The sequence below is a fragment of the Squalius cephalus genome (assembly GCF_949319135.1).
Source record: "Squalius cephalus genome assembly, chromosome: 15".
Lineage (NCBI taxonomy): Eukaryota > Metazoa > Chordata > Actinopteri > Cypriniformes > Leuciscidae > Squalius > Squalius cephalus.
This window is the reverse complement of record NC_137136.1, coordinates 31,487,534-31,506,817: the sequence shown is the minus strand read 5'-3', so window position 1 is coordinate 31,506,817 and position 19,284 is coordinate 31,487,534. Positions and strand designations below refer to the sequence as shown.

At 37.0% G+C, this 19,284-nt stretch overlaps 1 protein-coding gene across 1 annotated transcript in view; it reads left to right on the top strand.

The window, feature by feature from the left end:
- Positions 1–19,284, top strand: part of plecb (plectin b) — an 89,503-nt gene that overhangs the window by 55,747 nt on the left and 14,472 nt on the right. The window contains 21 exon segments of the mRNA XM_079894184.1: positions 1,182–1,301; positions 2,849–2,944; positions 3,380–3,507; positions 5,019–5,112; positions 5,211–5,365; positions 5,756–6,071; positions 7,218–7,295; positions 7,376–7,537; positions 7,731–7,835; positions 8,418–8,513; positions 8,644–8,769; positions 9,601–9,753; positions 9,835–9,989; positions 10,818–10,944; positions 11,916–12,099; positions 12,226–12,246; positions 14,050–14,207; positions 14,543–14,718; positions 15,165–15,303; positions 16,613–16,969; positions 18,831–18,914. Coding sequence (XP_079750310.1) covers positions 1,182–1,301; positions 2,849–2,944; positions 3,380–3,507; positions 5,019–5,112; positions 5,211–5,365; positions 5,756–6,071; positions 7,218–7,295; positions 7,376–7,537; positions 7,731–7,835; positions 8,418–8,513; positions 8,644–8,769; positions 9,601–9,753; positions 9,835–9,989; positions 10,818–10,944; positions 11,916–12,099; positions 12,226–12,246; positions 14,050–14,207; positions 14,543–14,718; positions 15,165–15,303; positions 16,613–16,969; positions 18,831–18,914 — 3,030 coding nt within the window.

Sequence of the window (19,284 nt, the reverse complement as noted above, 5' to 3'; positions counted from 1 at the left end):
TCCACATCACTATATTCCAAGTCTTGTGTCTTGGTTTTCACAGCAATGCCATAGAATAACCATAATTATATGATTATTATACTTTATAACATTCATATTATATTGTATGAATCTTTCAGTGATCAGATGAAAAGAACCATTTTTTCCAAACCACTTTTTCAAAAGAACCCTTTTCCACTATAAAGAACCTTTTGTGCAATGGAAAGCTTCCATGGATGTTAAAGGTTTTTGGTGGAACCAGATGTCAACCTTTAGTTTTAAGAGTGTACATTAGCTTTGTGTGAAGAAAGGACAAAAATATGATTTTTTTATATTTGTTCTTTACACACAAATATGGTGAATCAAGACCCTTGTTGGCCTTCATCCTAGTTTATAGTCAAAATTTCAGAAGGCTCTTATCTTATTTTTGAAAATCCTATAAGAACATTACAGATCACACTGTACGACATTGTTGTAATCAACTTGGATACGCCATGTATGTAGACTGTACGATGATGACAGCTATTGAATCGTAGTCTACGACGCAGGTTAGTATAGAAGAATAAAACGCCATCATTATGCGCTAGTGGTGAAAAAATACAGCAAGATGAATCAACCTTTTGCAATTGTGGTTTTTATGTGCGCTGAAAAAAAGAGAGGAGAATATGGACGTGGCCATGGCTTGGGAAAAGAGGCCAACTTGGAATGCAAATCTTGCAAATGGAGCTCGACGTAGGACCACCGTTTACGAGCCACGACTACAGAAATCGCCACGAATGGTCATCTTTCATCTGGGACTGCCCAAAATTGTACAATGTGTACTGGCCATTAATATAGATAGAAGGTTTAGGAAATATTCTGTAAACTTCAAGAGGTAATAGACTTTGTGTTATCTGGATTTGGATCCTGTTGCTGACAAATGCAATTTATTTGATTCCTCCTTCACACCATCAGAATCTATCATGAGGAAGAGAATTAAATGATCTGTGTGAGCTGTGTCACAGACTATCAATCAACCTATCAGGATCAGCTATTTTGCTCCTTTGATTCCTCCCTCCCATCATATGCTGCTATCAGACAAGGCTACGCTTGTTGACTCCTAATTGAGTGAATGTGATAATTGACTTACTGTAGCACAGGGGCAAAAGAGCGTTCCTGTTCTCCCCTGAATAGTTCCCGTGTGTTTTTCCTCCCGCTTGCAGGAGCTGGAGCTGCGCTGGCAGGAATACTACGAGCTGATCACCATTCTATACCAATGGATCAGACATCACATTACCATCTTTGAGGAGAGGAAGTTTCCCAGCAGCTATGAGGAGATTGAGGTGAGGAACGCTAATGTAAAGTCTGCTGTTGTGTGGTCTGGGTTGCTACTAGTTACTATCTAGTTATTGAATGAATCGCAGTCTTCATTATCTCTTGTGAGATCCACATTGTCTGGGTTTTCTGTAGAATTACCTGGGTTAAAAGATCAGCTCGGTCACCAGCATATGTTGTGATCTGCGTTCTGGACACCATTCTTAACTGGTTTAACCAGCACGAATTACTTTCCTTGGTCAACCAGAAAGTGGTTGAAGTTTTGCTGCTAATATTTAGACCAGCACCAATGCAGCACTAAATAGGATAAACGAGTCTTGACCAGCTTATGAATTTACACTGGTCTAAGCTAGTCTCTTCAGCAGGGAGGGTGACTTGTTTAGGGTCATGTAAAGAGAATACAAAACCTGTTGGGAAGTAACTAACTTTAGTAATGAATGATTCAATTAGGGATTCCACTAACTTTACTACATTTTTAATTAGCGTGAAAGTAGGGGAAGTAATTTATTTATGTGACATTTCATAGTTTCAAACAAACATTTGAGTCGTTGTGCTTTATTTATTTATGCAAAACATTTTTTTCCATGATATTTCAATTTGTTTGTGCCTCAGTTATGAAAATTAGGGTGTGTCTAATTTTATTAGTAGCATTTAGTATCTATCTATCTATCTATCTATCTATCTATCTATCTATCTATCTATCTATCTATCTATCTATCTATCTATCTATCTATCTATCTATCCATTTCCATCCATCCATCCATCCATAGCCTCCTCAATCCCACACTGTTTTAAAAGAAAGGGTTCTGTAAGGTGCTTCATATAGAGAACCTTTTTTTCATCATGGGACCATTTTATGCAATTAGTTTTAATTAATTAATTTTGTTTTACTTCATTTCTCATTTGAATTCAGTTTTATGAATTAAACAGGTTGTAAACATTTTATCACTAGAATAATAATTAAATAACCATTAAGCCTGAAAGTAGTATGCAATCAATTACGACATTTGTCCTTGTATAGAACCTTTAATGGCATAAAGTCTTCTTTAAAATTAAGTCAAGAGCCCTAGGGTTCTATATTAAACCACTTTGAGCCTTTTGTCTAAGAGTGCAAACACTGTCAGTAACCTGGGTTGAACTCTATCCTGTTGGAAGAAATCCTTCTCTGAAGTGCATGAGTCATGTCATATGACACCACATCATGAAGAGCAGGCGTTCAGTCTTTGAACGTCTTTGTTTGAGTTTGTATGGCTCTGTCTCTTCAGGGTGGGGCGGCTGTGTAATGGGTATATCATCTTAGTCTGAGGGAACAAACCTATATTACCAGCTTTGAGAAACAATCCTCAGTCATGTCAGGCCATGCCAGATGAATAACAAAGATTTTTTTTAACAAAGCCACTTTTAACAAATGCTTAGTGAACCATTTAAATGGACCTGTTAGGATGATCAAGGTCAAACTGTGTCTTGCACAATTTATACTATATTAATATTCCAGCATCTATGCCAAGCTCTTTATGTGTTTGTTTATTGATTTGCTTGTGGTGTTATATTGTAGATTCTATGGCGTCAGTTTCTGAAATATAAAGAAACCGAGCTGCCCTCCAGAGAGTCAGACAAGAGCCGCTCCAAACACCTCTACCAGTCATTTGAGGTTTGTGCACAGGATTTCACAATTCATGATGCTAGTCTTGGAGATTTAAACATGTAACATGAGATGTCAAAATAATTGTTAACACTTTGTTTCAATAGTACACATTCAACTGACTATAAGTTACTTTGCAACTCCATGTAAACTAACTCTCATCAGAGTATTAGTAGACTGTCTATTAATATCTGCTAACACTTTATATTAATGCTCCCAACAGACATTCAACTGTCTATAAGTTACTTTACAACTACATGTCAACTTATTCTACTAACCCGAACTCTAACCTAATACTCTGAGAGTTAGTTGCCATGCAGTTGCAGAGTTGCTTACAGTTAGCAGAATGTCTCGAAATAAAGTGAAATTTAGTGAAAGTGTTTAATTTCTGTATATCGATATGTTACTTCTGTCCTAATATGATGTTCTGCAAATTTCCCACAGAGTGCAGTTCACGCTGGTCAGGTTAAGGTCCCCCCTGGTTATCACCCCATTGATGTTGAGAAGGAATGGGGGCGTCTTCATGTGGCCATTCTGGAGAGAGAGAGACTGCTCAGAATCGAGTTTGAGAGGTGAGGAACATGTCTGAAAACACAGACCTCTCACTCTGCCGTCTTAGTTTGTTGTAGCTTTGTCTCGTGGTCATTGTGAATATGGGAATATAATGGGTGCGTAATGGAATGACTGTTGCTGACTGGAATAGAACAGCCTACCAGTCCAAAAACCGACATACACCAGCCATTATAACACACAATGAAGGACATGCTAGACTAATAAGAGCTGCATGAGAATGATACATTTCTACCGGATCCCAAAACATATTTACATACTTAAGAAGCACTTTGAATTTCATTGCACTTGATACTAAATATCAAATCTAAAAAAGTGGCATTGGCAGACAGAGCTTCTGTCTTCACTCTTCTTCATCTTTTTTTCTTAAGTGACTTTTAATCAGCTTGGTGATTTATTTATTTTTGTTCATTATATGTTCCACTATTATGTTACAAACACTTATTGTGTGTATTTTCATCACTATATTTATTGTTTATTCGTTTAAAACTATCTTAACCATATGACTGTGTATGTTTACATATGAATGACAGTGTGAACTTAAGGGTGTTTCCACATGCAAAGTGCTTAGCCAATCACAACAGAGATCATTTACATAATGACATCTTAAAGGTACGACAGTCAAAGAACTAAATTACAGCCATTTTGATGAATGAAACCTTAAACTACTTATCAAATCAATGGGGAATGGAGAACATCATTTATTTTTAGTTGTAACACTTTAAACATTGTTATAATTTATGACATTCTGGCAATTGAATCATTTAAACTTCCCAGCGAAGTGAAGCGGTATAGCAAGATTACTGGTTTTTAATAAAAGTGAGAATGTAAAGAAATGTTGCGCTGGAGTAAATGAGATTATATGAAACTGTTATTAATATCAGTCATCTAGAAGGAGAGGGAGTATCATCTAAAACAGGACACATCCCCTGTCACAAGACAATGTTGCTTCTTGCTGGACAAGAGACAAGAGTAATGTGCAGCACACAGATCCTTTATGGACTGGACTCTGGAATGGCTGACCAACAACTTTTTCCTGGCTGTGGTTTGGTCTGTCCGAGTCCCATGACAGGATTATAACAAGAAAAACATGTTTTTATGCATTTCGGAGAAAGTCTTGGATTGTAAAAAATGGCCTTTATGACTGACACTTATCGGTTAGAGTATTTGCTTCGTCGCGGAAAACTGTGAGTTTCTTAATTTCTTTTAACCAACTCACATCCAGGTTATTTTTAGTGGTTGGATGAAGTCATTTCCTTTCATATTATTCTCATTTGTATTATTTTAGTTTCAAAACAAATATTGTTTTACAGACAGAATATGTTCTGACATGGATATTTGCATGCATTGAAAATCCTATCCCTTAATTCCAGTCGAATGTGTGATAGTCCAGCGTACACCAGACCTTTGACTATTCGCTATAACGTCTAGTCGCGATTTGCAGCTTATTCTGGTCAAGAACTATCAATTTAGAAAATGTAATTATTCGTATGCAAATTCTGATCATTTCCAGGTTAGAACGTCTCCAACAGATTGTCATTAAAGTGCAAAGGGAATCAGGCATGTGTGAGGAACAAATCAACCAGACTGAGTCTCTGCTGCAGTCGGTGAGAGCGTAGATCTGTTGAATCTTCAAAACGCTGTTATTGTTCGGTCAAATTTGAAGTTGCTGTGACTGTGCATGATTGAGTCTCTGTTGTCGCAGGATATTCGTCTCCTGAATGCGGGGAAACCAGCGCAGCACACAGTAGAGGTGGAGAGAGATCTGGACAAAGCCGATGGCATGATCCGTCTCCTCTTTAATGACGTTCAGCTTCTCAAAGATGGGCGCCACCTGCAGGCGGAGCAGATGTATCGCAGGTCAGTTCATCCGATGTTTCTTAGCACTACTATAGTGGAAAACCTTCTTCCAGTAGCCTGCGGTGCATTGTTGATTTGAAAATCAATCTACATATGTAAATATGACAAATTATGGCCTGGTTTCAAAGACAGGGCTTAGATTAAGCCAGGATTAGGACATTTAAGTGTCTTTTATAAACATGCCTTAAAAAAACATTACTGGTGTGCATCTTGAGACACAGAGGCACTGACATATTTTAATATATGCCTGTTCAAGTTGCGTTCGGGTTAAACAGCGCAAACGTGCATTTTAGGGAATAGGCTTAAACCTTGTCTATGAAACCTGGGGCTTGTATAATCAGACCTCTTTAAGTCAAGGAAAAAGAATGACTTGTGATTTTCTTTTCTCAGGGTCTACCGCTTACACGAGCGCTTGGTGAACTTGCGCAGTGACTACAATCTAAGGCTCAAGTCCAGCGTCAGTACTACTTCTCACGTCACCATGACCCAGAGGTCTACGCAACGTGTCCGACCCGAGCTGGATGAGGTCACTCTCCGCTACGCACAGGACCTGTTAGCCTGGGTGGAGGAGAACCAGCGCAGGATCGATTCCTCCGAGTGGGGCGATGATCTTCCGTCTGTGGAGTCTCATCTGGGCAGCCACAGAGGTCTTCACCAAACCATTGAGGACTTCAAGGCTAAGATTGAGCGAGCACGAGCAGATGAGGTACTTGTTTTTTCAGGGTTTTTTTTTTTACGAATTGTTCATTAACTTTATTGTCAGCCACCGCCAGCATAAAAAAAAACTGTTTGAGCAAAAAGCTGAGAATAATTTTTTTTGTCAAAGACTTCATCCTGATCGGATTTAGAACAATGATCGAAACACAGATGGAGTAGATCGAGTCCATCAACACCCCCAAAGCTTCACAGTCCTATAGCTCGTCCTGGGTCGACATTTCATTCAGTAACATTAGGCAGTTTTGATGTATATGCTGTTTAATGTTGATCATCGTGTTATTTTACATATGTATTTGCTTACATATGCTATCGCTTGTTTCTGCTTCTTTTTCGCCTGTGTTTTGATCCTGAGGTTTTGTGTCATAGTGCCCCCTACCGTATAACAGTGAAAACACGGAAAGCCGGAAATTTCTCTCAATGGTGGGGACAGTTAATAACAAATTATGCAACTATTGAAAGTGTATATGCTATATAGCTAATCTCAACTGCTCGATTGTTTATATCATCACAAAATGTGAACTATATTATCGCACAGCTCTTTATATACAGTTGATTTTATAAGTTTGTCCAACTTCATCTGCATACACACAGTATTCTCATGAAGTCGTATCTTTTTAGAACGGCTTTTAGAACTGATTGAGCGAACAGGATTTCATTTTGTTTGTGTGACTGTGTAATTGCTTTTGTTGTATTATCTATGCTGGGAAGCACTTTGGTCAATGGCAGTTGTTTTAAATGTGCTATACGAATAAAATTAGTTTTTTATTGTATTGTATTGTAAAGCAATATATACTAGCAAATCTGAGCCACGTAATTGTTTATATCGTCTCAAAATGTAAACTATATTATCACACAAAAATATATTAAAAGTTAAGTATATCTACAGTGTATTCAGATAAAGCGATATATAGCCTAATTTATAGCAAATAACGGCTGTGCAATTGTTTTTCGCCCAGCTCTAATCTGCTAAATGCGGCTATAAGGCAAGAAGATATTAACATTGATATCATGATTTACTGTAAAGCTGCTTTGAAACAATGTGTGTTGTAACTTGCAACTGGACTAAACAAAATGACAATTTTACCTTAAATTTTACTTTAAAGAGCTGACGTCTCTACCTCTTTGTATATTTCAGAACCAACTCTCGCCGGCTAGTAAAGGCACATACAGAGAATATCTGGGCAAACTGGATCTGCAGTACAACAAACTGCTGGTGAGTGTTCTGACCAGTAAAATCATTAAGCCGGTGGTGCACTTCCGTGTAAGCATATGCTGTATTTTTCTTCTCTCTAGAACTCCTCCAAGTCCCGTATGAGAAATCTTGACCATCTTTATAACTTTGTCAGTGCCGCCACCAAGGAACTGATGTGGCTTAATGACAAAGAGGAAGAGGAGATCAATTACGACTGGAGTGAACACAACACCAACATGGGTGCAAAGAAAGAGAACTACTCAGTAAGTGTAGCCCAATAAAAGCATTTCATAAACCCGTTTACTTGTTTAGGGTTAGGATTAAGGGGAGATTTTCTGACTTTGATTGGTTGAGAAATGGGTTGTTCCAGGACTTGTTGCTTATTGTAGTTGGGCGTGTAAATGGAGAATATTTTACAGTTTGAAGTGCTGCTTCATGGCCTAATTAATTCCCCAGGGACTCATGCGTGAACTGGAACTTAGGGAGAAGAAGGTCAATGACATCAAGACCACTGGAGACAGACTCATTAAAGACGGCCATCCAGGCAGGAAGACTGTTGAGGTACGGCATTAACTACACTTCTTATCTTATTCATATTTCGAATATGCTTCAGTACTTAAAACTGCAGTGTACCAAAGACGGTCTCACAAAAGATGGTTCAAAGCGTTTCTAAGGAAGCTGATTTTTGATTGCAAACAGGAACATAGTGTATTAGCAACACATTAGCTGTGTGAAAACATAGTCAAGCCAAAGGCCAATCATATCAATTACCATTATGTGTCCGACGTTGTAAAGAGAAACGCATTACCATTCTGATACATCGACTAAAATTAAAATTCACTCTTCGCTCTTTCACTCTTAAACCAGTATGCCATTGTGCAGCGTAAAGTTGAACTGGTGTGAGTAAGTGGAGGCGGAGACTAATTTGAATATAATTCACGTATACTAAATGAACCAATGGTGTAAAGTTACATTTAAGCTATTTTAAGGCATGAAGAAATATGTCATTTTGATTATCAAAGATGAGTTTTAAGGGATATTGACTGCAGGGAACAACAACAAAAATGATTGACCCCAAACATCTGGACGCTAGTGTACAGTATGTTGTATGTGTTACATGTGTGTTGTGTTGGTGATCTTCAGGCCTTCACCGCAGCTCTGCAGACCCAGTGGAGCTGGATCCTTCAAGTGTGCTGTTGCATTGAAACTCATCTCAGAGAGAACACTGCATACTTTCAGGTACGGCATCATCAAATGCCCGTCCAATATAATGTAACCACGTTCTTTACCACAGCAAATCTCTGCTGGTCAACCATGTATAAGCAGTATCCTTCTCTTTCTCTACCTCCCATGTCTGTTTTACCAATAGTTCTTTGCTGATGTAAGAGACGCTGGGGAGAGGATGAAGAAGATGCAGGAGACCATGAAGAAGAAGTACATGTGTGACCGCACCGTCACTTCCACTCGTTTGGAGGATTTACTCCAAGATGCTGTTGTGAGTTTTAGTAGATGGCTTATAGGGTAACACTTTAGATTAGGGAACACTATTAACTATGAGTTTTCCCCTCAGTAAACTCCTAATTACTGCTAATTGATAGTAAGGCAGTTGTAGTAAGTTTAGGTATTGGGTAGGGTTAAGGGATGTAGAATAAGGCATTAATATGTGCTTTATAAGTACTAATAAACAGCCAATATGCTAGTAATATGCATGCTAATAAGCATCTAGTTAATAGCGAATAGTGTTCCCTAATCTAATGCTGGTATTTGTTTTGCAGGTGTACAGTTATTGTTAGTGATCTTTTACTGCAAACATTTACTAAAGAGATCTTATCATGTACTGTAATATTGCAACACTGACAATGATTTATTTGCTTAAAAGTCAGCTACGCAGACACACTCACTTGAATTGTCATCATTTGACAACATCAAGTAGTGTTTTATTTCACATTGGTAATACTTTACAATAAGTTCTCATTTGTTAACATTGTATTAACTAGTAATGTATTCTACAGCATTTATTATCCTTTGTTAATGTTAGTTAATGAACTTGTTCATGTTTATGTTAGTTCACAGTGCATTAACTAATGTTAACAGATTCAGCATTTGATCTTAATAGTGTATTAGTAAATGTTGAGATTAACACTAAGATTACTAAATCCTGTAGAAGTATTGTTCATTGTTAGTTCATGTTAACTAATGTAGTTAACGAATGACAACAAATGAAACCTTATTGTTAAGTGTTGCCAACATTTCTTGTATACAACGATATACAATGAAAGAAAGAAATCAAACTGAGAAGCTTTGAAGTAATAGCGTTTCACCACAGGAGGAAAGAGAGCAGCTGAACGAGTTTAAGACTGACATCGCCGGCCTGAACAAGAGAGCCAAATCTGTGATCCAGCTGAAGCCACGGGACCCCACCACCTCCATCAGAGGGAAACTGCCCATCCAGGCCGTGTGTGACTTCAAACAGATGGAGGTAGACACAGTCTCGTTGGCGCTAACACACACTCAGCGGGTGTTTTGTGCTGCATGCTTAAATCCCTGTTTCCTGTAACAGATCACGATGCACAAGGGCGACGAGTGCGCGCTCATCAACAACTCCCAGCCCTTCCAGTGGAAGATTCTGCACCGCTCGGGCAATGAGGCCGTTGTCCCGTCCGTCTGCTTCCTCGTGCCGCCCGTCAACAAGGACGCTGTCGACAGTGTCTCCAGGTGTGTTTACTTGCATGTCATGTGACCATTAACTGTCATCAGAGAACCATGAACATGAGAATGTATCATTCAATTATTAAAAATATTAACACTACCAGTCAAAAGTTTTGGATCGGTAAGATTTTTAATGCTTTTAAAATAAGTCTCTTCTGCTCACCAGGGATGCATTTATTTGATTAAAAAAAAAAACGGTAATATTGTTACATATTATGACAATTTAAAATAAATGTTTTCTATTTTAATATATTTTAAAATGTAATTTCTTCCTGTGATCACAACTGAATTTTCAGCATCATTACTCCAGTCTTCAGTGTCACATGATCCTTCAGAAATCATTCGATGCTCAAAAAACATTCATTATTACTGAAAATTCAGCTTTGATCACAGGAATAAATGACACTTTACTATATATTCACATATAAAACAGCTGTTTTAAATTGTAAAAATATTTCACAATATTACAGTTTTTTTTGTTGTTTTATTTTTTATCAAATAAATGCAGCGTTGCCAATCCAAAACTTTTGACTGGTAGTGTACTTCGAGTAAATCTTTTACACCAAAGAGGTTCGGCTGTTAAAAGAAATTTGTTAACCCTTGCCTTTGTAAAAAAGGTATCTCATAAATATGCATACATTTGATTCCTACTGTTCATCATATTGTGAGTGTTCCTCTGATGCCTAAAAATGCTGTCTAGTTTGGCAGATCACTAAATTCAGAACAGCTCCTGTACATCTGTGAAGAATCACAGATTTCTCTTTTCTTAGTGGACAGTATGACCTAAAACACATTGACTAAGGTTTGTGAGGGTTATGTTGATGTTTCTCACAGTCTGGAGTCTGGTCACCAGCAGACACTGGTTCTCTGGCAGAAACTACACGCTGACCTCAGGAGCCTGCTGTCCTGGCAATACCTGATGAAAGACATCCATCTCATCCGCTCATGGAACATCACTATGGTCTGTTCTCTGCTTTGTTCATGGCATTTAGTCACGTCTTGATGTTTGAGCCAGATAAGGGATGATGAAATGTATTTGTGAAACTTAGTTAATGCACTGGCTGGATATTTCCCTCTAGCATATGTAAAAGAAACAATCAGAATCTTATATCATGATATTAGTAATTTTATCACAATGTTGTAATTTTTGCTTTAAATAGTTTTTTACAATTAAATTACTAAATGATGTAAATTAAACACACCCATATTGAAAACACGAAGCTGTTATTTTGTATTAATATTAATGCATGTTTCTATTAAGTAACTAGAACGTTTGGGGTGTGAGTGTTTGCAGTTTACGTTATTGAACGAAATGTTCAAGTATCATCAATTTGTTTAACACAGACTTTATTTTACTCATAAATAAAAAATAAAAGCATTATTAAAACTAAAAGGAAACCAGTGGCAAATTAGTCTTGCAGGATTTGATGTCAACTTGATTGCACTTCAACAAAATCACTTGTTTTTTAAACCACAAGGCTGAAAAACACATTCAAATGATTAGCTTTTGTTACGGCACAGCATGTAAACGCGAGTCTAAAGTCTCTACCGGTTTATCATGTCTACGTGTAAATCTCCCAGCCATAGTTCTACAGTAAACAAGATGGGATATTTACCTCTAACTCCTTAACTTGATTTTTTTTCATTTGGAGATCCACTGAGTTATATTTAGGAAACTAAACAAGGAGAATTGCTTTATTGAATAACAGCCCTTCAAGGGCCCTCCTAAACAAATTAAAGAGAAGAGAAGTCGTCATTTGACTGTTTTAACATCTCAGAATAAGTTTGCTATAGATTGTCAATTTTAGGCAAAAGACAAAATGAAGATTATTGTTATCCCGTCGAAGCAATAATCACGGGATAGATGCAAATATAATCATTTTGAATTTGAAAGAAGCTAAGGGTTTATATGTTTGTCCACTTATGTTTCAGTTCAAGACGATGAGGTCAGACGAGTACCAGCTGATCTTGAGGAACCTTCAGCTGCACTATCAGGACTTTCTCAAAGACAGCCAGGACTCAAAGATTTTCGATTCAAGTGACAACGTGCAGATCGAAAGGGACTATAAGGAGACCACACAGTATTTCGACAAACTGCTCCACACCCTGGAGAAAGGTACAAACTTCACCTCGCAATAAACATGAATCCCCTGACAAAGCCCGATGTGCACCACCAAACACTTTTGAAAAATGAGGGTGATATTTTCACGGATGTTGGGTAACTGTTAAATTCACGTTACAGGAGCTGCTGTCAGAGCACAGGGTGAGTCTTGTGCTCCTGCTGACAGTCATGAGCAGAGTTTGGTTATCATGGATGAGCTGCTTTATTAATGAAAAACGTGTGGTGTCAGCTTTTGTCATTGTTTCGTTCCTGTGGTTTAGCTAACTGCGCATCTCTACAGAGTGTGCATGTGTTAAAAACTCAATATAGTAGCATAATACAGAGGAAAAAACGTACACTGGTCAAAAGATGAATTTCTGACTCTGTATTGTTCATATATTTGTAGTTTAGATGACATGTAATAAGGGGAATCCAATGAAACATGTTGGATTTCCAACATGGAATCCTAAAATCAAAATAAAGAAACAGAGGGATGGATTTACTAAAAAAAGGGCAAATTAGCATGAGAGTGCAATCCTAAAAAAGCGCCGATGTGAGTGGAAAGTTCTGCTTGGGATCTACTGCAAATTAAAGAACACCGATCCAGCCGGATCATTTCCATAATGACCAACACAACCTACCAAGAGCAGCGAAAATTAGCGTCTGGTTTAAGATATGCTTTTCTTGGACGGCAAATAATGGCGCAAATACCAGTAAATTGACGAGCGCAAACCTTAAAGTAAATCACCTTGCAAGATTCATTTAAATACTCTCCTACTTTTGAAATGGAAACTCCTACAAATGCATGTGCATTAAGGTCAGCCGCAAAAATAACTGTCAACACCTTTTCAGTGCTAATTTTTCACTGTGTGTCTTTAGTAAATCCTGACAGTAGTTTTTCACGGCAAAAGAGGTTTTGTGCTTGTTGGCAGAGGCTATTTACACTAACTCCGCCCACATTGTATGATTGAGCCAGAGAAAATTGCAAAAGAATCCACATATGCAACTATTTTTTACAAATCAGGTCAGAGAGGTGTTTATTTTAAATAAAAATGAAGAAAATATTCGAAAAGTGGAAATAAAGTGCCTACCGGATATTTAATAGTGGAAATAAAGTGTTTATCTGTAGGGTTATACTATGATTCTCATAGTATCTGCCACTATTTGCACTAAGTATAAACAGCATCTAACAACTATTTACACTTAGTGCAAAGAAAACACTGCTATTTTCACTTAGTGTAAATAGCATCTATATTTGCACTTAGTGTAAATAGCATTTAACATAAAGAAATAAGGGTCACACTTTAGATTAGGATCCAATTCTCACTATTGACTAACTATTAATTGTAACTTTTGCCTCAATAAACTCATAATTACTGCTTATTAATAGTTAATAAAGTAGTTGTTAAGTTGAGGTAGTGGGTGGATTGAGGGATGTAGAATATGGTCATGCAGAATAAGGCATTAATATGTGCTTTATAAGTATAATAAACAGCCAATAAATTAGTAATATGCATGCTAATAAGCAACTAGTTAATAGTGAGAATTGGATCCTAAACTAAAGTTACCGAAATATAAAATTATATTTTGCTTAATGTTTTCATGCTAGTTAACCATATATATATATATATATATATATATATATAAAATGTTTTAAATTACACATTTACACAATTTTTTTTGTACTTTTAAATTGTGATGATTTATATACAAAAATATTAATACAATAATATTTATTTAATAATATATTTTACTGTCATAAGCTGTAATAGTGCCTGAAATAGGCTTCATTTTCTTCATGCATAGTATTATAGTTTCTTTTCTTTTGATTTTGGAATGGCATTGGTACCACTAACACTGAAGGAATGTGTGTGACATGAATGTTGGCTGCAGTGCACAAATAAAGGGAGAGATAAACTGTTGTTTATTTAGAAAACCGTAATAACAAATCTTTTATCTTCACAGGTGAGCAGGATGAATCCACGAGCAAGTCGTACATCACCCAAATCAAAAACCTGCGCCTGCAGATCGAAGATTGTGAGTCTCGCACAGTGGCTCGTATCCGACAACCCGCGGGTAAAGACCCGCACAAAGACTGCATTCAGAAGACTGCAGAACAGAAGGTACGACCGTCTTATTTGATTCTTATTGTAATGCATCCAGATGTTTTGTAGCTCATTTATTATTATTTTAAACGACAAATCTTATTACCATACTGCAGAATAAATTAAAGACAGAACGACAAATATTAAAACAATATGAGGGATATGAAACTGAATAAGAATGAGATTTTTTCTCTTGAAAATAATCTTAAAATGCAAAAAAAAAAAAAAAATTTAATTGAATACACTTGCAAATTACTTGATAATGGTGTGAAATATGACTCGAACCATGATCTTTGTCATATTTAACAAAATGGATCAGATCTTCTGAGAGTTTCTGTTTCTGGCTCAAACAGAAAGTGCACGTGGAGTTGGAGGGTATTAAGACGAACCTGGATAAAGTGTCCCAGAAAGCTGAGGAGGTCCTGGCGTCCCCGGAGCAGTCCAGCACCCCCGTCCTGCGCTCAGAGCTGGACATCACCCTGCAGAAGATGGACCAAACCTACACCCTGTCCTCAGTGTACCTGCAGAAGTAAGGACCACTCTCACATAAGCAGTATTTGTCGTTGCACAACAATACTAGTCTCAAGGATGCTGCTTTTCGTTCATGTTTTGTCTCTAATTAACTAGTGTGTACACTACCTGTCAAATATCTGAAAGAATTAAGATTTCTCTTATGCAAAAACTGTTTTCAACATTGATGATACTAAGAATTGTTTCTTGAGTAGCAAAACATCATATTTTAATGATTACTGATGGATCATGTGACACTGAAGACTGTAGTAAGGATGCTGAAAATTCATGGGAATAAATTACATTTTAAAATATATATTACTGCATATTCAAATCAATTAAATAAAATGCAGCCTTGGTGAGCAGAAGAGTCTTAATTATTTCACATTATTGACTGGTAGTGTATTATTATGTACTAATTTAATTAGGCATAAGATAAGATCATGGCATCTCTTTCCTTTGTAGACTTAAGACAATAGAAGTTGTGATCCGGAACACACAAGGGGCAGAAAATGTTGTGAAGATATATGAGAATCGCCTGCGTGAGGTTCACACGGTTCCTACAAACGTCCAGGAGGTGGAGAACTACTGTTCCGAGCTCAAGGTAACATGGGATGAAATATTTAGAGTTCAATGATTGACCCTTTGTTTTATATGACACTAGGTAAATCTTGTACTATTTATTTAATATATACAATGATGCAGATGAGTGGTGCTCAACCTTTGTGACTGCAAGACTCCTGTCAACTCCAAAATTCGGAGGAATGACAATCCTAGTTTCCGTAGATTAAATTTCAGGATTCCAAAAGTTTTAAGAGCTGAATGTTCTTCAAGAATCCCTCTTTTTTTTTTCTTTTTTTTTTTTACCAATCAATTTACATGATGTTTCCAGTTGTTTGTGATTTACTGGATAAGTAAGAATAAGTATAAGTTTTTACTATTTTCTACCCAAATATTTTAGAGTTTGGAATCACTACAAAATGTTTATTCATCATTGAATTTAAATATTGTATTTATTTACATTTCTTAACTTTAGAAATCACACTTTAAAATTAGTGTGAAAAATGAATTCTTTATATATCCCGATTTTACAGTTGTTGAGGGGGTGAATTAAAAATATTAGAAAAGTATATCGATTTAGTTTTAAATATTATAATCCGTGTTTTGTCTTATTTTAAATCAAGTCATTAAGTCACTTTGGAAGTTTGCTGAGGCTATCTAGCGGGCCCTGAACCCTTGGTGTAGAACTGCTGATCTAGATATATGAATAGAAAAAAGTTTAATTGTCTAAAATAGGATCAGGATTTAGTTTAGTGGACCTAGTCTTTGGCACCTAACAGAATAGCAAAAATAATGCCTGTGTTCAAACAGGTTTCCCAATCTGCCATTGTTTCTGATTCTGATTCACTGATTCTCAAACCAACAGATTATGATTTGAAGAGCCACAGTGTTGCACTTTATGGGGAAAATCAACTTTCAAATGACTTACTTAGAGATGACTCTGCAAATTAAACTGGAAACAAGAACATATTTTAAAAAGGAAAAAAAACAACCGAGTTATACACCCAAAAATGAAAATTCTCTCATCATTTACCCACCCTCATGTCGTTACAAACCTGTATGATCTTGGAAAATGAAAGAAGTTATTTTAAAAATGGTTGGTACCCAAATATTTCTTAGTGACCAAAAAATACAGTGGAAGTCAATGGGAACCGAAACTGTTTGGTTACCAACATTCTTCAAAATACAGGTTTGGAAAGACAAGATGGTGATCATTTTTGGGTGGATTATTGTTTGAGTCAAGACTTTTTGCCAAATGTTGGGATTTAATTGGTTATTTTCATGAAAAAGCTTATATACTGTATGTACAATGTAGTTAATTTTATTAAGTCAACTTGTTCTTGTATGTTCAGAAAATGCGCGTGGATGCAGAAACCCAGCGGCCCGTGTTTGATGATATGGAGGGTGAGCTGGCCAAGGCCACATCGGTCAGCCAGCAGATGTCTCGGATTCACACTGAACGGGACACTGAGCTGGACCACTACAGACAGCTCCTGGGCAGCCTTCAGGACCGCTGGCGCGCCGTCTTCGCCCAGATCGACCTGCGTCATCGCGAGCTGGAGCAGCTTGGCCGGCAGCAGGGCTACTACAGGGAGAGCTACGACTGGCTCATCCGCTGGATCGCAGACGCCAAACAGCGGCAGGAGAAGATCCAGGCAGTGCCTATTACTGACAGCAAGACACTAAAAGAACAACTGGCACAGGAGAAGGTACTGAATGACACAAGCTTTCTGTAACGGACCTTTCAAACTGCTCTCTTTAAACCTCGGGTAACAGCCAGATTTAACACTGGGTTAAGCAATGCTTCACACTTGTTTAGAGTTTTATAGTGGGTTATCACAGTTTGTGGTATACAGTGTTAAAAAAAGGCACAATATGTAAGATTTTTGGATTAAAATATCCAAAAACCACTAGAACAGCGGTATATATTTTGCTGACTTGTGTACTTACATTATCCCAAAGGTTTCCAACGTTTAATGTTCAAATGTTTAAATGTGCGATTTTAATCAGCGTAACATCCCGTGTCATTGCACCGCCTGTCAATGACGTCATATCCACGTTACCCTCGATTTCTGGTTTTACTTCCGTAGAAACCGTGGAAACACCAAAGACACTTTAATATGTTATGTGTTTTATTAGACAGGTGAGTAATTGTTTTGATATATTTATCGACAGAAAGCTAATCATTGCTATATAGCTCAACACGGTTGGTCTTATTGTTTGAACCTGTTGTTTTCTTTATATACCACGAGTAACATCTTTGTACCCAAAAAGTAAATCAGACAACACTATTTTGTGGCTTACATATCATAATCAGAAAGAGCTTTATTTGTAGTTACAGTAATACGGCATTTTCTCCACCATACAATGGTTTAAAATGAATTGCATGCCATTTAGCAACACAAGTCATCCAGCATTTATTAATTATTGATATTCTAATATCGATCTAGTTCACTGCAGTGTGCAACAATAGTCTCATAGCATCCACTGAGCGAACGTGCAGAGTAACGTTATAACATAACTTTCAACACACTCCAATGTATTTTTAGTATTATATGATTATTTAAGTGATAAAACATAACTGTAACAAAGTTAAAGTTCAGGGAAAAAGGAGGCGGACGTTCAACGTAACTTTAATTATAAAATATGCATAAACAACATAGTGAAAGGAGCGACAGCAGCCGACTGCAACATATAAGCATGATAAAAACAGCAACGTTAATTGTCCCAGGTCCTCACTCGTCCTTCACTGTAGTCGTTCTTTCTTATATCCTTCTGAAGCTCCTCCGTGAGATTCCAGACCAGCGTCTCTCATTAGCGTTCGCTTCACTGGCCTCGTTCCGCTCCCACGGCTCTCGGCTCCGCCCTGCTTCATACCACAGTAATGTTAGTAAAACTTTACTATATTAGCTCACCCATGAACATGGTTTCTGCCTATCCGAGTCCCGTCGGATATTTCCACTGGCTGTGGAGGTGAATATAACACCTCCCATGATTCCACACTTTGTTATTGTTTTGAATAAGTGACCTCTATCTGCGAAATTTGCATACAGTGCCTTTTAAAAAAAAAAGCCTCACCTTGCTTTGTACAGTTGCAGTCACATCATAAACATCTGCTATGTTTAGATTCAATTTCTAAGTGAAACTAAAAATAGCAATGGCCAGTGACATCAAATGCATTTATTGAGGTGATGAACAGAGTATTATTTGTGTAGTATGTTTCAGAGAGTTAGCCTAAGTGTCAACATTTCCTCAGATGGACAAGCAGGGATTGAAATAGGTCACATGCTCTTTTGCATTTACCTCAGTGATATTAACCTCATAAATATGCAAATGATGCAGTGTTTACAAATGTACAGTGTGGCATCTTGAAATTTGAACAAAATTTGAGTAGTGTGAAATATGGAACAAGATAATTTGTGAAAAAATCTCAGAAGAGAAACTGCTGGAATATTAATTTCTGAGCATTAGTTCTCTGATACACATTGCAATAAATACGTTTCTCTAATAGCTTTTTGTTAGCCTATTTAAAAGGTAGAAGTATAATATGCTGACTTTTTCCCCTCACAGAAACTGCTTGAAGAGATTGAGAAAAACAAAGAGAAAGTTGATGAGTGTCAGAAGTATGCCAAAGCTTACATTGACACAATCAAGGTAAGAGAGAGTTATAGAGACATGTGTATACAAGAAGTATCCTGTGCTTACAAAGGCTGCATTTATTTGAATACAGGAAAAACAATGTTATTGCAAAATATCATTACCGTTTTCTATTTGAATATATTTTAAAATGTAATTTAATCCTGTGATCAAAGCTGAAATTTCAGCATCATTACTCCTCATCAGCATCCTTCAGAAATCATTCCATTATACTGTGTCACTGTTTCCACAAAAATATGAAGCAGCACAACTGTTTTCAACACACTAAAGGAAGTGTTATGCAAATCAGCATATTAAAATGTTTTACGAGGGATCATGTGACACTGAAGATTGGAGTAATGATGCTGAAAATTATAGATTTTTGTTT